Source organism: Boleophthalmus pectinirostris, unplaced genomic scaffold (assembly GCF_026225935.1).
Source record: "Boleophthalmus pectinirostris isolate CB_2022bp ecotype Guang Dong unplaced genomic scaffold, ASM2622593v1 HiC_scaffold_1, whole genome shotgun sequence".
NCBI lineage: Eukaryota > Metazoa > Chordata > Actinopteri > Gobiiformes > Gobiidae > Boleophthalmus > Boleophthalmus pectinirostris.
In genome coordinates this window covers 10,970,112-10,987,623 of record NW_026570970.1, presented here as the reverse complement: position 1 = coordinate 10,987,623, position 17,512 = coordinate 10,970,112, and the positions used below count along the sequence as shown (strand labels likewise).

Below are 17,512 nucleotides of genomic sequence, written 5' to 3'. Positions count from 1 at the left end.
CATCGCGAATGAAAGTCCATTTTTGACGTCGCGGAAAGAAGAAGAGAAGGGGAAAAGGAGCAAAGCACAACATTTGAAAAAGGACAAACAGTCGCTGCATTTCTCTTTCCTTGGAAAATCTTCTATACAACCTTTAAGTCGCACAGAACACATGTGCGCGCCTCCTCTGGGACTGAGTGGAATCGTCCTGTCTCCAAGGCCAGAGGCAGAGTCCCACACCTCAACTGAGCACATACTGACCTCTGACCTCTGCTCAGGTTCAGAGTGACATATGGCTCAGGTCCAAAACAGTCATTAAGATATATGTTCTTAATTTAGATTTACATAAAATTTCATTGTGCCACTTTTGTTTATGCTTATCAGAGTTATTATTGTAACAGGTATAAAGCGACTGATGAAAATGTACTCTGAGAATCCGTCTTTTTCCAACGAGAGGAACATCGAGGAGACGGATCAGCAGTTGGATGAGGTTGGCCGGCCATTTGTTCTTTTTAATTGTTTCATTCTTTATAATAGACAGAGGTACATTACCAGTCAAAAGTTTTAGAACACCTTATTTTTTCTCGTTACTTATTGCAATTCAAGTCGTGCAAGTCCAGTGAAGAGCTTGAAATGGTACAAAGGTAAGAAATGAACAGCCAGAGGTTAAAAAAACAAGATAAAAGATACAAAACACAAGTCCAAGCTCTGCCAAAACTACCTCAGGAAAAAAGAACAAGATGGTAAAGCTTGAAAACATGGAGTGTCCAGCACAGTGTCCAGACTTAAACCCCATCGAGCTGGTTTGGGATGAACTGGACAGAAGAGTGAAAACCAAGCAACCTACAAGTGCCACACATTTATGGGAACTTCTGCAACAGACTTGGGAAGAACTTTCTGAAGAATATTTGATTTCTATTGTAAAAAGAACGAGCCACGAGTGTGTTCAGCTGTTATATCTGCCAAAGGTGGACACTTTCATGACAGAATATGTAAAATATAAAAGTTTAGAATATGTTTTGCTCAAACAGTAAAAAACTGGATAAAGTGTGGTGTTCTAAAACTTTTGACTGGTAGTGTAAGTAGTCCTCGGTTACATTTACTTGAGTAACTATTTGAAGTAATTGTACTTTCACCAAACTTTAACTCCTACTTGAGCAATATTAATTTGAAGTAACAATATTCTTACTTGAGTAAAAGTTTTGATTACTCTTGCCACTGAGTAGTTCTATGTCAAAAGTATTAACATAAAATTATTTGAACAATACATTCCCTTCAAATATGTTTTTTGTAATTTGATTTTCTCTCTTTTTTTGGGAAATACAAGAATCTGACATATTTAATATTTGCCCCATTAACTCAAGCAGTAGTTTTTCCAAATACTTATTCACTTTTACTTTAAAGGTCCTATATTATGGTTCTTGTGAGCTTTAACCCATGTCATAAAGCTGTCACCTTATCAAAAACACACCTACAATGGTCTTTAAACAGAAAGTTGCCCTTACTGGAAACTGTAAAAATGGGAAAAAATGTAAAAGGAACGTCCCTTCACGCAATAAAGGACTTTTAATATATTCAGTCAGAGGGCCTCGGGTTTGTACCTTGCCCATTTTTACACAGAAAAGGGCAACTCTCTGTTTAAAGACTACTGTTTTAACCCTCGTACAGCACCTGTACTGCTCATTTTTACTCTTTTAAGACCTGTTTAAAAATGTACTTAAATAGTAAAGTGCTCAGATTTTGAAATCTAAATAAAGCTTCAAATGTAGTGACATTGATAGAGGTTTTGAGGATTTCTACTTGTTCTTTTTCTAGCTGTGTTTATATGTATAATTTTATTTGTTCAAACTACAAATGTGTTAAAACTGCCTTTTCAGTGTGTCTCAAAGTATGATAAACAAATACTTTTCCAGTTCAAAAATGTTGTGAAGTAGAAAGTACAGATACCTGCCTTAAAATTTTGTGAAGTAAAAGTAAAAATTATCCCTGTACGTACATGTGCTTAAGTAAAGTACAGATAGAAGAGCAAAAAAAAAGCTCAAGTAAAAGTAATAGTATTAAAGTACTTGTTTAAAAATGTACTTAAATAGTAAAAAGTAGAAGTATTTTGCTCAGATTTTGAGATCTAAATGAAGCAATGTTGATAGAGGTTTTGAAGATTTCTACTTGTTCTTTTCTTAGCTGTTTTTATTTGTAGATTTTTATTTGTTCAAACTACAAATGTGTTATAAACAGGCCTCAAACTATGATAAACAAATACTTCTTCTTTTCAGTCCAGTTCAGAAATGTTGTGAAGTAGAAAGTACAGATACCTGCTCTCAAATTTAGTGAAGTAAAAGTAAAAAGTATTCTTGTACGTACTTGTACTTAAGCAAGGGCGTAGGTTTGGTTTTAGCTTTGGTAGGGACATTATCAGTGAAGCGCTCTGCCTCTTTTTCCTTCATCTGACATACCTAGAATGGTGTTTTGTTTCATTCACACATGTTTGAGAAATCTTTTATTATTATTAAATTAACAGCAACTTTTTACATTTAGTCCAGTAGAAATAGCCAATCCCGGGGTTGAAATTATCCACATGATTCTAGTGAAGGTGTATGGAGTTTAAAAACACAGTAGAGCACTTCTTGTATGTGGGTTCGGTCAAGCGGTAACGGAAGGAAACAGGGGCAGATTTTTTACATTCAAATAGCTCTTATTCAGAAACTAGAGGGACTATTGAAATAAGTAAAGTATCAGAATGTAGGAAAGAGTTAACACTCCAACAGGGTCAAGTTAAACCTGTGATATTCTTTCAAGTTGGTGACTAAAAATTTAAAAACTCATGTCAGTAACAGAGGGAATGAAATATGCAGCACTTTTTGGGCAATAAATACAAACAGGAATAACTCTTGGTTCTCACTTACATATCCTTAACAAACTGGTTTGAATATTTGCTTCATATAGTTTTCTACCATATGGTACAAGATTAGGTTGAAAAACCTCTTACTTTTTGAGTAATGAGATTTTTTTATTAAGAAAGGTCATGGTAACGGAGGGAAAAGTAACGGAGAGGAAAATTGTGCAGCAAGTAGAAGGTGCAGGATTTTGCATAATTTGTCGCTTTTTTCTTCCAAATACTTTAATATTACTTCAAAATGAAAGGAAACTATTTCTATAAAATATGTCAGTCCTTCCAAGCAAATTTTTATCATTTTAAATACTTTTTTTTTTTTTGTTGAAAAATCATGTAAGTTCATCACCAGTTCAAAGATCAAATAACACAAGATATGATGAAATACATCCATTTATTTACATGATTTTCAGGTCTTTGAAATTTGGGAAATTATTTTTGTTCCATGTTTCATACATGGTCTGTTTAAAACGTGTGTAACTTTAGAACTAAAAATGGTACAGAAAAAAGGTCAAACAGTTTCATAAACTAGAGTACATATGTATCTGTTGAATACAATTTTTATATCAGATGCATTAACTTGAATTTTTGACCTTGCTGTTTACTTCTGCTTGACCGGGCCCATGTACTACATGACATCACAAGGTAGAATACAGAATTTCTTGTTTGAGAGAAGAACTTATCCTAAATATGCAGAGTTTGTGTGTTAAACGTGTGAATGAAACAAAAGAAACACAACTCCAGGTCTGATTTTGACAAGGAAACGGCATTACAACAGATCAGAAAACAGCATAACACTTGCCCTTTAACAATTATCTGTCTCACTACTTTGTACTTCTACTTGAGTAATAATATTTAGCAGCACATCGGTCTTTAAGCACACATATTGGCTGCTCTGCTTCCAGACCACTCTAAAACTAGACCTGCTGGAGGCCACTCATTACAAACTGTCCCTGGCTCTGTCTGAAGTGGAGGGAAGGCCAAAGTCACTGCATCGATTCAGCGACAGCATCTCCAAGTGGAAAGATAAGGTGAGCCTAATCACTCGTGCCACTCCCAGGACTTAGATAAGCCCAGAAAACAGCAGAAAAAGTTGTGTTGGTGTTATATTTTAAGAGTTACAGGGGGATGAGTTAAGCCTCTGTCCTCGGGGAGTCTTATCTGGTTCGTCTGTTTAGGTAATATTGTGAGATTGTTTTTTTATTGCCGTGAAACAATATAAAGTGGGAAATAAAATTGAATGGGAAAATGAAATCAATTCCACAACTGTTTCACCTTGTCCCTCACAATGCATAAAGAAAATGTGCGTAGTGTTGAAGTGTTTGTGTGCTCTTGGGCAAGACACACGGTGGTGTATGTGCAGCCTTACTATAATACTGTCAGTCTGCCCGGTGACACTTTATAACAAGGTGCCATAATAAATAAACTAGTAATTACCTAACCCTTTGTTAATATTTGTTCATTGTTACAAAAATATCAGTTTGGCAAAAGTCATACTAAATACTTTCATCCAGTGTTGGGAAGGTGACTTTTAAAATGTATTCCCCTACAGATTACAAACTACATTCTGGGATATGTAATCTGTAATGTAATCCATTAAATTACTTAAAGTGAGTAACGTAATCTGAATACTTTGGATTACTTGATTTGCTGTAGAGAAACAAAGACGAGGATATCGTAACATATGAAGTTTTATCTGCTAAAAGAAAAGAAAAAGCCCAGACTTTACTGAACCGTATTAAAAATATTATTGATAGAAGAGGAGGAGACACGTCCACACAGCATGGTTTAGTCCTGGTTTAGTCCTGGTTTAGACCTGGTTTTAGACCTGGTTTTCGACCTGGTTTAGATCTAGTTTAGATCTGGTTTAGATCTAGTTTAGACCTGGTTTAGTCCTGGTTTAGACCTGGTTTTCGACCTGGTTTAGATCTAGTTTAGATCTGGTTTAGATCTAGTTTAGACCTGGTTTAGTCCTGGTTTAGACCTGGTTTAGATCTAGTTTACACCTGATTTTCGACCTGGTTTCGACTTGGTTTAGATCTGGTTTAGATCTAGTTTAGACCTGGTTTAGTCCTGGTTTAGTCCTGGTTTAGACCTGGTTTAGACCTGGTTTAGACCTGGTTTAGTCCTGGTTTAGACCTGGTTTAGATCTAGTTTACACCTGATTTTCGAACCTGGTTTAGACCTGGTTTAGTCCTGGTTTAGACCTGGTTTAGTCCTGGTTTAGACCTGGTTTAGTCCTGGTTTAGTCCTGGTTTAGACCTGGTTTAGTCCTGGTTTAGACCTGGTTTAGATCTAGTTTAGACCTGGGGATTTAGCCCGAAATGTGAAAACAGGAAAATACCACCATGTAATCCATTTATTTCAACAAAGTAACTGTAATCCAATTACCACTCACTGAAAGAGTAATTTGTACTCTGATTACATAACTCCAGTACATGTAATCAGTTACTCCCCAACACTGCTTTCATCATTAACTAAACATTAGTTGTTTGCATTATTAACTATTACTATTAACTTATATCGTATTAATATTTATTAATAGTTAACTAAATGTCTAAATGTATTTGCTATTGTTAATAAATGTTATAAGAAATATTTGTAAATAGTTAATAATTACTGTTCTAACTTTATTATAAGGTGCCCCACGCTTATAGTTATATATTATTTATATATTAATTAAGCTTAACCAACTTTATTATAAGGATAAGCAGAAGTACAGTTTAAAAAGAGTTAAATAATCATATGTCATGAACTTTTATATTAAATATAGTTTGTAAATAAACATTTAACATTGGAATGATGTAAAAATAACTATTAATTAGTGCCAAAAAGTCTTTTAGTTAACTATAAACAAATATTCATACGATATTAGTTCATAAATTGTTTTCTATTTGTTAAAACATTAATACACAGATTTTATGCAAACAACTAATGTTTAGTTAATGATGAAAAAAATATTTAATATAACTTGTGCCAAACTGATATTTTTGTAACAATTAACAAATATTAATAAAGGGTTAGGTAATTACTAGTTTGTTATTTGTTATGGCATTTTATTATAAAGTGTTACCGGGCAGACTCACAGTAAGGCTGACAGTCTGTGTCAATGGCCCCTCCAACCCCCAGTAGATATATGATTTAGTAACAATTAATAAGGTAATGATTAGTTTGCTGTTTATTATGGCACCTTATTATAAAGTGTTACTGTCTGTCCCAAGGCAGCTGTGGCTACATTACTCCACTACAGCGGATGGAGTGAATAAAAACTGCACTGTTTGGTTATTTTAAAAATTCAAAGTATTAATGTTATTATCAAGACGAGCGGTACTAGGACTTATCTTATAGTATTTATATGACTGACTACTACAATGGGTGCAACAGTGGCTCAGTGGTGAAAGCGCCGGTCCAATCGCATGGACCAAGTTCTGTTGTTGTGTCCTTAGGCAAGACACGTCATTCACTTCTGATGGGACTGGCAGCCTTGCTTTGGTCATTCTATCTAAGACGGCTGTAGCTTTAAGATATGTCAAATCATAAAAATAATAAATAGCTCTACTTAACGGTCTGTTGGTCGTGTCTGTTGATAGATGATTTTTCTTATGTTATTAGTGAAAATCTGACTTTTTACATTGTGATGGTTCTGTTCTGTGTTGTGTTTGGAGCTGGAAATGCTCACAAGTCTGACCGGTTAGATAAGAAAACAGATATTATTGTCCCACAACAGGGAAATGAGGCTTTAGTTTGCATCCAGTTGCGTGATAATTCATAGTCACCATTGTTTTGGCCCACAGAAATCCTGAGAGGTGCTGTATAGATTGCAAGAATATTATTATTTCGAAAAATCATGTGTTTTTTAAAAATATATTTAACATTTATTGTGATCTTAGCCAAGCGTGCTGGATGAATTTAGTTAATTATTTATGGAGCAAAGCCATTCTGCTCTGGAGCACTGTAACACTTTATTTTGTAATTGTGTTTTTATGCGTGTTTATTGTACATAACGTGGATGATTGAAATGTGAAATGTGGGACCAGACCTTCAAATCTGCAAAACAAATTTACCTACAGGTACGACTAAAGCAACCTAACCTATTTCAGTGTTATTAAAGGTCCTATATTACCCAGAATTGACTCGCGTGAGCTTTAAGCCATGTTAAAATGTTGTTACCTCAACAAAAAAAAAATCAGATTTGTGTCTTGTTTCATTCATATGTTTGAGTAATCCTGAGTTATTAGTCTGTCTCAGAGTCCTGCACCGGGTCGGGTACCGCGGGTACTCGATGAGTACGAGCAAACAGTTGCTGAAACGGGCGGGTTTTAACGTTCTGGAATTTTACGGGCAGGTATGCAGGCGGGTAGTGATTACACATGGGCGGGTCAGGACTAAATCAGGACTAAACCAGGACAACACCAGGACTAATTTTGGACTTAAGAGAGAGGGAGAACCCCAAGCGAGAGAGAAAGCGCGATTGGGCGACGGCTGCCCTGGTTTAATTCTGGTTCAGTCCTGGTTCAGTCCTGGTTCAGTCCTGGTTTAGTCCTAGTTTAGTCCTAGTTCAGTCCTGGTTCTGTCCTTGTTTAGTCCTAGCTCAGTCCTAGTTCAGTCCTGGTTCAGTCCTGGTTCAGTCCTGGTTTAGTCTTGGTTTAGACCTGGTTCAGTCCTGGTTTAGACATGGTTTTGTCCTGGTTCTGTCCCTGTTTAGTCCCTGTCTTCAGTCCCGCTTCAGTCCTGGTTCAGTCCTGGTTCAGTCCTGGTTTAGTCTTGGTTTAGACCTGGTTCAGTCCTGGTTTAGACATGGTTTTGTCCTGGTTCTGTCCCTGTTTAGTCCTGGTTCAGTCCCGCTTCAGTCCCGCTTCAGTCCTGGTTCAGTCCTGGTTTAGTCCTGGTTCAGTCCTGGTTCAGTCCTGGTTCAGTCCTGGTTCAGTCCTGGTTTAGTCCTGATTTAGTCCAAGTTCAGTCCTGGTTTACTCCTTCTGGTTCTGTCCTGGTTTAGTCCTGGGTCAGTCCTGGTTTAGTCCAAGTTCAGTCCTGGTTTAGTCCTTCTGGTTTAGTCCTGGTTTAGTCCTTCTGGTTCAGTCCTGGTTTAGTCCTTCTGGTTCTGTCCTGGTTTAGTCCTAGTTCAGTCCTGGTTTAGTCCTCTTGATTCTGTCCTGGAATCAGCCCTGGGTTATTCTTGGTTTAGTCCTGGTTTGGTCCTGGTTCAATCTGTGGCGTGTGCGGTGCAAAAAATCCAGCATCTCAATCAATGTTTCTTCAGCTCAGTAAATAACACCTGTGAAGTGAAGACGTCGAGCCGCATCTGTGAATTCCTTTCTCGTACTGAAGAAAGTGTAACCGTTTCATTTCATTTCATGATTGTAATTCTTGAAGTCGTAACTTTTCAATTCGTGTTCTGATGGATGCTTCAGTTAGAATGGTTTTAATTTGTGTGTGATTTATCCTGGACAAGGGCAGGTGCGGATTTAACTTTGATAAAATTTCGGGTTTATGGGCGGGTGCGGTGCTGAACTGCGCGGGTGCGGGTCTCCAAAAAATGGACCCGTGCAGGACTCTGGTCTGTCTACATGCCTAAAGCTTAAAATGCTCTGTTCCACCTTGTGTCTCAGCCTCAATATGATAAATTTGTGAGTTAAACATGTATGAATGAAACAAAACAAAACTCCAGGATCGTTTGTGATGATGAAACAACATTATTACATCCAGTCAATCAGAAGACAGTGTAATATGTGTACTTTAATTACTCTAGTGTCTTGGTTGTTTCCTGGTGTAGGACAGCGAGCACAGCGCGGTCCAGCTGAGGCGCCCGGTGAAGTTGAGGAGGTCTTCGTACCGTTCCCGTCGCTCCCTCAGGGCCTCCATCATTTACAAAGGGCCGAATGTGACCGCGGAGCCGAGCGGGGCCGCCTCACCGCCCCCGACCCCGACCCAGGAGACAGGAGAGGAAAAGGGGGCCAAGACTCACCCAGACAAGGAGCACAAACACGGTAACGCAAATATGATGTGACAGGGGTTAGTGCAGTGAATTAGACTTGATAGGCATGTTGTAGTTTTTAATTATACTGTAAACCTAAAACCAAAGCCAGTAAAAAGTGTATAGGAAAAGAATAATCTCCAAAATTACATTATACTTTGAATTATTTTAAAGTGACTGGTGTTTTAAAGAGCATAAACATAGTAAATAAAATATGATGGCACTTGGGCTAAAATTGTTTCCAGAAGAGTAAAGGAAAATAATAATCTCCAAATCATATTATACTTCATAACACCAGCCACATTACAGTAAAATAATTCAGTTTCTCTTGAATATTGTTACCCTGTCCAAGCACTTTTTTTAAATTTTTATTATGAAATGATCTGACTACTGATTTTTTTGGGCTATGTAAATGTGCTCACTGTTAATAAATCTTTTGCAGGTTTGAAATCATGAAAAAAACACCTACCAAATACATCCACATACAGTATTTGTAACAGGGATGTAACAATAACTGAAATATCGTAATATCGTATCGTCAAAGTCTCACAATAATATCGTGGGCTGTCACAATATATCGAATGACAAAATTCTTAGATTAAATGCATGGTTTTATAGTAGCAACAGCTTATAAACATCAGGAACTACATATCCCATGATTCATTTCAGCACAGACAACATGCAGAAATATGTTTTTACTTGAATTCTTGGGATTATGATGGAAATAATTCACATCAAAATCTTGTCAAGGTATTTTAAAAGCAGAAACGTGTCCTATCTACAATTATATCAGCGTCTCCAAAATATCGCAATAAATATCGTACCGAGAGATTTGGACATCGTTACATCCCTGGTATTTATGTTTAGCTGTGACATAGAAGTATTTAAAAGAACTGTATGTGTCTTGCGCTTTTACAAAAACGTTAGGGTTGCCACTGCCTTAACCCGCATATACATACACATCTATATAATTATGCCTTCTTTTTGTTGCTACTTATTTAGAATTTTTTATTTTCATTTATAGCTTTTACTCGTTTTTATTATATTAAATTGTAATGTGTGAGCTCTTGTGTCCAAATCATTTCCCTTGTGGATCAATAAAGTTTGTCTAAGTCTAAATATAGACTACTAGAGGACACATACAAGTTTTTCTCAGGCCATGTCTCACGTGAAAGCACAGAACCTCCAGAAGTGACTTACTGAGCCGCAGAGGCTGCACTAGCACTGACTCATGAGTGACTGCAGGTGCTGGGGTTTTAGGGAGCAAAGATTTGGATCATTGGTCATTTTATGTTTTAACCAGATTTCAGGATTGAAACTGGCAACGCAAATGAGTCATGGGCTTGTAATTGGATAATTGTCTTGAGAACCAAAACCCCAAATTAGGACAATAAATAAACTATAATATAAATAAAAGGATCATCATTAAGAAAAAAAGCAGCATTAGAATTGTTATCAGCTGTATTGAACATGTTTACCTCATATCCAGGGACACAGATAGCTCAGGTTTATGAGATTTAAAAACAAAACCTTACATACAGCTCCTTTAAAGCTCATATCTAAAATCTGAACATTTTCGACAGCTGAACCCCCGCTTGAGTCGAGCTGCATCGGACAATGTAAGGCCATATACGACTTCACCCCAAAGCAGGAGGATGAACTGTCCTTTAAAGAAGGTGAGTAAAGACTGAATTCACAAGCACAAACACACAATTATCCAGTGTCTAACGAAGTGACTGCTTGTTCCAGGTGACGTCCTAAACATTTTCACGAAGGCGGAGAACGGCTGGTGGTTCGGGGAGCTCAACGGACACAAGGGACACTTCCCCTGTACTTATGTGGTGGAAGTGTGTGAGGAAAAAACTCTCAAAAAGCCCGAAGAGGTCTTAGAAAATAACACTCCGAGCTCATAAAAAACAAATATTTATTATTACACAAACAAGGACATGTTACTTGTAAAAATGACACATAGAAAGGTCTGGAAAAGTAGTGAAAAGTACTTCTATAAATCCAATTTAAAAGCAGATTTGGTGCAAGTTAGTCTTTTTGTTCAATAAGTCCAAAATTAATCGTTAAAGGTGCCGTTTGGGGGTCCGTCGCCTGATTGTTTCTATGGATATGTCATTGCTCTGTCTGGAAAGTATGACATTAAACAAGTCAACTTTATATTTATTAAGATACACGTGTATTTTTACCTCAAAAATACCTTGAAAAACAGGCGTGTCTGGTTTGGTCTCCTTAAAGATAAAAAGGTTTAACGTCATACTGTGAAACATTCCAGACAAAGCAGTAACATCTCCGTGGAGAAAAGCATTTGACGGACCCTCCACCAGAAAAGTTACACCTTTAATGCCGGGCTAGAGAGACAAACTCTTTCCTGATGTTGGCGAGGAAAGCTGCGAGGTTGTTGGTTTCCTGAAGACGCTTTTCCAGATCGGGTAAACAGTCCAGAGCCGGGTCACTGGACACAACTGGACCAGAAAATTACACGCATTATACTTCAACGTAATATTACATGAAGAGCATATGTAGGTACTTCTATAATAAGTAGTTGTAGTTTGACATACCTTGGTAGGCCCCCTCGGCGTTGATCCCCATGGTAACGATATAGGTGCTCGTTAAATCGGCGCGGTTGATGTTTCGGAAAATAAACTGCAGTTTTTCTCCTTAGCACAGAATGAACAGACAATATTCAAGTCAAGTCCAAGTCCCATATTTGTTTTTGTACACAGTGGACATGATGTAAAAAGTGTAAATATTTAGAAATCATTTAACTGTTATGACATAAATGTTTAGACTGACTGTAAGGTTTATAATTGTGTATAAATTCACAAAACTTGAATAATGAAATACTACTAATTAAACATTTCATTTGTTTCATTGTTGACGTGTTTATATAATTCAAATGAGTCATTAAAATGTTTTCTAATTTTATCAAGCTCTTATCTATTTTTTTAATAAATACTTAATTAGATGATTTATTTTAGTTATATGTATACACAAAACCGGTCAAAAGTTTTAGAACACCCTAATTTTTCCAGTTATTTATTGCAATTCAAGTCCAATGAAGAGCTGGAAATGGTACAAACTAAGGTAAAACAGAACAGCCAGAGGTTAAAAAAAAAGATAAAAGATATAAAAACAAGTCCAAGCTCTACCAAAACTACCTCAGGAAAAAAGAACAAGATGGTAAAGCTTGAAAACATGGAGTGTCCAGCACAGAGTCCAGACTTAAACCCCATCGAGCTGGTTTTGGGATGAACTGGACAGAAGAGTGAAGCAACCTACAAGTGCCACACATTTATGGGAACTTCTGCAACAGACTCGGGAAGAACTTTCTGAAGAATATTTGATTTCTGTTGTAAAAAGAACGAGCCACGAGTGTGTTCAGCTGTTATATTGGACACTTTCATGAATCAAAAGTTTAGAATACGTTTTGGTCAACAGTAAACAGGAAAAAAAATGGAAAAGTGTGCTGTTCTAAGACGTTTGACCGGTAGTGTATTTAGTTATGTAAAAATGTTAAGTGTTCAGATTTGGAGCCGTGTAGTTTGTTTAATCTGTAATAAATTATAACAGGTGCAAATGTAAGCAGATCAAATGTATTAAACTAGATACACGGACAAAATGTATAGTATTATCCATAAATAAGAGACTATCGTAGCCCCCCATAGTCTAAAAAAACAATCTGGACTATCCACTGGGAACACAGAATCACACTTTGCTGCCCATTGTGTTCTCATAAACATTTTAGAGCAAAAAGAATTGCTCACAGTATTGTGTTCTGTTGTGGACAACCAGGATACATACTGTCCACAGAGTTCTCTTTGATGGCCTCCAGGTGGTGCTATAGTGTGATTTGAGCCAAAACAACATCGTTAACCTAATAGCATAATTGCCTTAGTCTTTTTTTTTTGGAAATATTGTGATATCTGTCTAACTTTACTCCCCAACACTGCTGCATCACCCTGACTTATTGCGTATGTCCTCAGAACACTTGTTAGAATCTAAAATCAGTGTCTGCCCACTGTCATCTCTATACACATATATACAATATCAACAAAAAATACCAATGTGCTCGCTATAAAAATGTGCTGTTTTTTTTTTTGTTTTCCTAAAATGTCCAAATATGACTAAGGCAACTATGCTATTAGACCAGGCATGTCCAAACTATGGCTCGTGGGCTAAATGCGGCCCTCAGACAATTTTACAAATTTTACTTTTTGCTGCAAGTTTTTCGAAAATCTACCTTGATAAAAACTAAAATGTAATATTTAGTGTGTGGTTTTAAGGATTTTAGCGTGAATAAAGTCTGATGGCTCATTTTAACGTGTTAAACATGCAAATATTTCAATTATTCACTGTATTGAGCATCAGTCTACAGCCCTTGATCACCCCTCTGCTTCGTCTCTGTTTAGATATATGGCCCTTGATGAAAAAAGTTTGGACACCTCTGTATTAGGCTAATGAAATGATATTTGCTTTCTGTTATTTCTTCTGTGATTAAGCTGATAAAACACAGATGTGACCCATTCCTACTGTATAGCACATGCTGCAAATCCCACTCCTCTGTTTATTACTGACTTGTGTCTTTATGTTATTGGAGTCTATGGGAAACACTGTTATAGTATGAACCATTTGAAACAGGACCACATTACAGTAAAATACATGTGTACAAATATATTACATGCTGTCATTTACCTCTTGAAACCTCTGCTTTGCCCATGATGGCTCGTATCTCTAGCCCCAGATGCTCCTGGAACATGTACCGGGCCTTCTGCAGGTTCTTCAGTCTCTTCTTGTTCGCCTTGTTCTGAGCGTCGATCACTGAAGACAGAAAATACACAACAATTTGAAAGAGCTTCCACGTTTGTACATGTTTTGCCTCCATGGCGATTTACCATCTCGCCTCTTGGCCTGCTCCTCTTTGAGTTTCTCGATCTTGTGGATGATTTCTTCTTTCTTCATGTCCTTCTGCTCGATCTCAGACATGACTTCGGAGATGACCAAACGTTTGTCCTTCAGCAGCTTGCCCTTCTGCTCCAAGTCTGAACGAAGACAATTGAGTTAAAATCTGAATAATTTTACAAGGAAATATGTAAAAATATGCAAAACAAAAACCAAAAAAACATGAATGTATGTTTGAGTAACAAATCTAATCCAAAAGAATGAAACAAAACACATCTCCAGGTCTGTTTTTGATGAGGTAACAGCATTATAACACGTCTTAAAGCTCACAAGAATCCATTTTGTGTAATTTAGGATCTTCAAACCTGTTCAAATCCATACCTTTTTTGAATGATTCTATTGTATCAAACAACATCTCGTCATCCTTGCACTTCTTTATACATGTATCTGCAAAAAACATCATATATAACAACATAATTACTCATTTCACTTACATATTGAATCATACAATGCTGCTTACTCACCCTGGGCAGATTTGATAAACTGTTTGTGGGTCTGGGACAGCTCCGTGGTCATGTCTGTGATTTTGCCCAGAGCTTTGAGGTGCTGGCTGTGTATTTCCTCCATGGCTTTGGCGAAGTACTCGCTCGTCCCCGGGTCAGTAATTGACATCATGATGCTCTAAATGGTGACAAAACGTTCAAGTTATTAAAAATGAGTTGTAATGTTATTTATTTCACATTGTTACTGTCAAATAGGGCCACGCAATATATCACAAATCAAATCAGAACAGAAATTTGAGTAGGAACACTTTTCAGATGTCAAACTCTGCAATTATTTACTAGTAGATGATTAAATATCTCTATAAACACATTTGGAAATGCATGGTGTTCTTGTATTTTGTATCTCTGTAGTTTATCAGTTCATATTTTATTCTTCTTTCAAACGTTATTGCTCCTGGCGTTGTTGTGCACTATGAACCGAATCCTACCTTTTAAAACATTTTTGGCAAATCTAATCGCAATACTTTCTAAAATTGTGCAGCCACATTATCAACATTTTTATGCATTCATCCTTCGTCTCATCGATTTTCGAAACCTGTGAACCAGTGTGTTAATTTGCTGTGGTTTAAGTCTTAGACAAATGTTTTGCTTAAGGCAGCGGTCTCCAACCTGTAGCTCTCCACATCCTTCAGACTAGTTCGCCAAGGGATTTCTGAATTCTGTGTATTGTGCTGAATAAGTAAAATTTGATTTATTACCGCTGTAAATGTATCATTTTCTGCCTAGATTTGTGTACTGATAAATGGATAATGGTTTTAGTTCCACGTCTAAGGCTTGCCAAGGCTCTTATATATACTTCATTTCTTTGTGACTGCTAATTTTTGTTTTGTAAAAGTAGCTCACTAGAGGAAAAAACACGGGAGACCCCTGGCACAACGACACAATAAACACAGGTGTAATTTGAACTCTGAGCTCCATGATAACACAGGTATCATTACGTTTAAAGGTGCACGGTGTAACATTTGCAGGTTGGAGGTCTGACACCTGCTTCTTTCTATGGAGATGTCATTGCTCGGCTTAGAAGGTTCCACAGTATGACATTCAAGTACAATGATTGCATAAAAAAAACAAAAACACACACATACACATTCTGTTTGCAATTGATTAATAACTGTGACTGAAAAATGAAATGTACTGATTCAAAATGTTTTAAAATGACTATCAGTGTTGATGTTTTGTCTGGAAAAGGGGGCAGAAAAACACAAGATGACTCTTTTTTCTACTCCTTTTCATTCATTTCTTGTATGTTTGATGTTGTGACACTGTTAATCTCATTTTATACTTTATGCGTGAAATAAATAAACAAAATTATGGTTATGGTTAACAGAGTTCATGCAAAGATGAGCTTAAGTTGAGCTGAGTTGTTTTATTTTATTTATAATGAAATGAAGGCAATATGTGTTTTTTTCTTCCTTCGTTTTACAGTTAAATTATTATTTTTGTATACAGGGATTGTCTACCTCTTTGCACTTCAATTAAAAAAAAAAAAAAAAAACTTGTAGAATTTGGCAGATTTGTCTTTGCAAAAGTTTTTTTGGGGGGATTTATTTATTTATTTATTTTTTGCTCTGTATCACCCAGCCCTAAAACAGCTCTACCTAAGTGGTTTTATAGCTCAAATTTATCTATTTATCTAGAAAAACTGGCATTCTGACTGTGAGCAAAGTCGCCCCTCCACAGCTTTGACTTGTAACTTGTTCTGGTTTGGTTTCCATGAAGATAGAAATGTTTAATACCAGACTAAAGCCATAAGATCTCCACGAATAAACGCATTTCTCCACCAGAAATGTTACACAACCTTTAAATAAACAATGGTGGATGTAAAGCACAAAAAAGTTAATTATATATTTATTTTCCCCTCAGTTATACTTAGATTTACTCCGGTTTATTGAAACCCAATTGAAATATATTGCATAAAACTAACATTGTGGAATACTAGCAGTGTTGGGGAGTAACAGATTACATGTACCGGCGTTACGTAATCAGAGTACAAATTATGAGTAACTGTATTCAGTTACAGTTACTGTTTCAGTGAGTGGTAATTGGAATTGAACAGTTACTTTGTTGAAATAAATGGATTACATGGCGGTATTTTCCTGTTTTCACATTTTTGGGCTAAACCAGGATTAAAACCAGGACTAAAATCATGTCTAAACCAGGACTAAACCAGGTCTAAACCAGGAATAAATCAGGACTAAACCAGGTCTAATCCAGGAATAAACCAGGTCTAAATCAGAACTAAACCAGACTAAAACCAGAACTAAAACCATGTCTAAACCAGGACTAAACCAGGTCTAAACAACATGAAACGTAATAGTAGGGTGGACATACTTTAAGGCAGCAGTGATCTCACATAAAAATAATTTCACTATCAATAATATTTTTAATATGCCTAAGAAAAGACTGGTCTTTTTATTGTCTTTTAGCAGACAAAACATCTTATGTTAAGATTCTAGTCTTTGCTACTTTACAGCAAACAAAAGTCTGTTCATGGAGATTTGGGCTCAACAGCCAATTTGAAGAGAACAAACAAGAATTTTCAGGATGTAGTTGGTACATTCGTGTAGTTTTAAAAAGCATGATAATATCAAGTAATCCAAAGTATTCAGATTATGTTACTCACTTTAAGTAATTTAATGGATTCCGTTACAAACTACATTTTGAGGTATGTAACTTGTAATCTGTAGGGGAATACATTTTAAAAGTCACCTTCCCAACACTGAGTACTAGTATGTTTTATCATTGTCTTTTTTCATTATTATTATTAAGTAATTGTATATTCTATCACGTTTAGCTCATATTTACAATACGACAATAGATAATGTATAATATCTGTCTTTTTTGAGATGTTTTGTTTACAATTTCTCTCGTTAGCTTTTCAATAGCCGTGCGTAACTTGCTCTAAACGTGAATTTGCACAAGACATCACAACAATCGACCTTGATAACACACTTTTTTGGACTTAGCGTGGACAAATAATATCACTCACAGCCTTAAAAGATCCGAAATAAGAAGTTTTTGATGAAAAAATAATCCACAAGAAAACGTCTTCTTTTCAAAAATCCGCGGTCTGTTGACTTCCGGTGTGCTTCTATGGGCGGGGCTGCAAACCGGAAATGTCGTCTTCGAAATCGTTTTATTTTATTTTTAATTTTTTGTATTTATTTTTATATTCTGTAATCTAGTAATGATATAACT

At 36.3% G+C, this 17,512-nt stretch overlaps 2 protein-coding genes across 2 annotated transcripts in view; one reads left to right on the top strand and one right to left on the bottom strand.

The window, feature by feature from the left end:
* Nucleotides 1-10,756, top strand: part of nostrin (nitric oxide synthase trafficking) — a 31,892-nt gene extending 21,136 nt beyond the window's left edge. The window contains exons 12-16 of the mRNA XM_020928949.2: nucleotides 381-469; nucleotides 3,775-3,900; nucleotides 8,643-8,856; nucleotides 10,427-10,519; nucleotides 10,593-10,756. Coding sequence (XP_020784608.2) covers nucleotides 381-469; nucleotides 3,775-3,900; nucleotides 8,643-8,856; nucleotides 10,427-10,519; nucleotides 10,593-10,756 — 686 coding nt within the window. The remainder of the gene's footprint in view (nucleotides 1-380; nucleotides 470-3,774; nucleotides 3,901-8,642; nucleotides 8,857-10,426; nucleotides 10,520-10,592) is intronic.
* On the bottom strand, nucleotides 10,751-17,419 carry spc25 (SPC25 component of NDC80 kinetochore complex). Its single transcript, XM_020928973.2, has 7 exons — nucleotides 17,304-17,419; nucleotides 14,276-14,432; nucleotides 14,133-14,198; nucleotides 13,745-13,891; nucleotides 13,545-13,670; nucleotides 11,411-11,509; nucleotides 10,751-11,314 (listed from the first exon to the last, which is right to left on the bottom strand). The coding sequence occupies exons 2-7, from the start codon at nucleotides 14,424-14,426 to the stop codon at nucleotides 11,190-11,192; spliced, it is 714 nt and encodes a 237-aa protein (XP_020784632.1). The 5' UTR covers nucleotides 14,427-14,432; nucleotides 17,304-17,419; the 3' UTR covers nucleotides 10,751-11,189.
* Between the last annotated feature and the right edge of the window lie 93 nt (nucleotides 17,420-17,512).

What these genes read in the sequence shown, in the direction of transcription:
- spc25 (XM_020928973.2), bottom strand. Translation starts at nt 14,426, where the DNA reads ATGATGTCAATTACTGACCCGGGGACGAGCGAGTACTTCGCCAAAGCC. An exon ending in GCAGGCCAAGAGGCGAGATG is followed by an intron (nt 13,671 to 13,744) that starts GTAAATCGCCAT and finishes TTCTGTCTTCAG; the next exon opens with TGATCGACGCTCAGAACAAG. An exon ending in CGCCGAGGGGGCCTACCAAG is followed by an intron (nt 11,315 to 11,410) that starts GTATGTCAAACT and finishes TTTCTGGTCCAG; the next exon opens with TTGTGTCCAGTGACCCGGCT.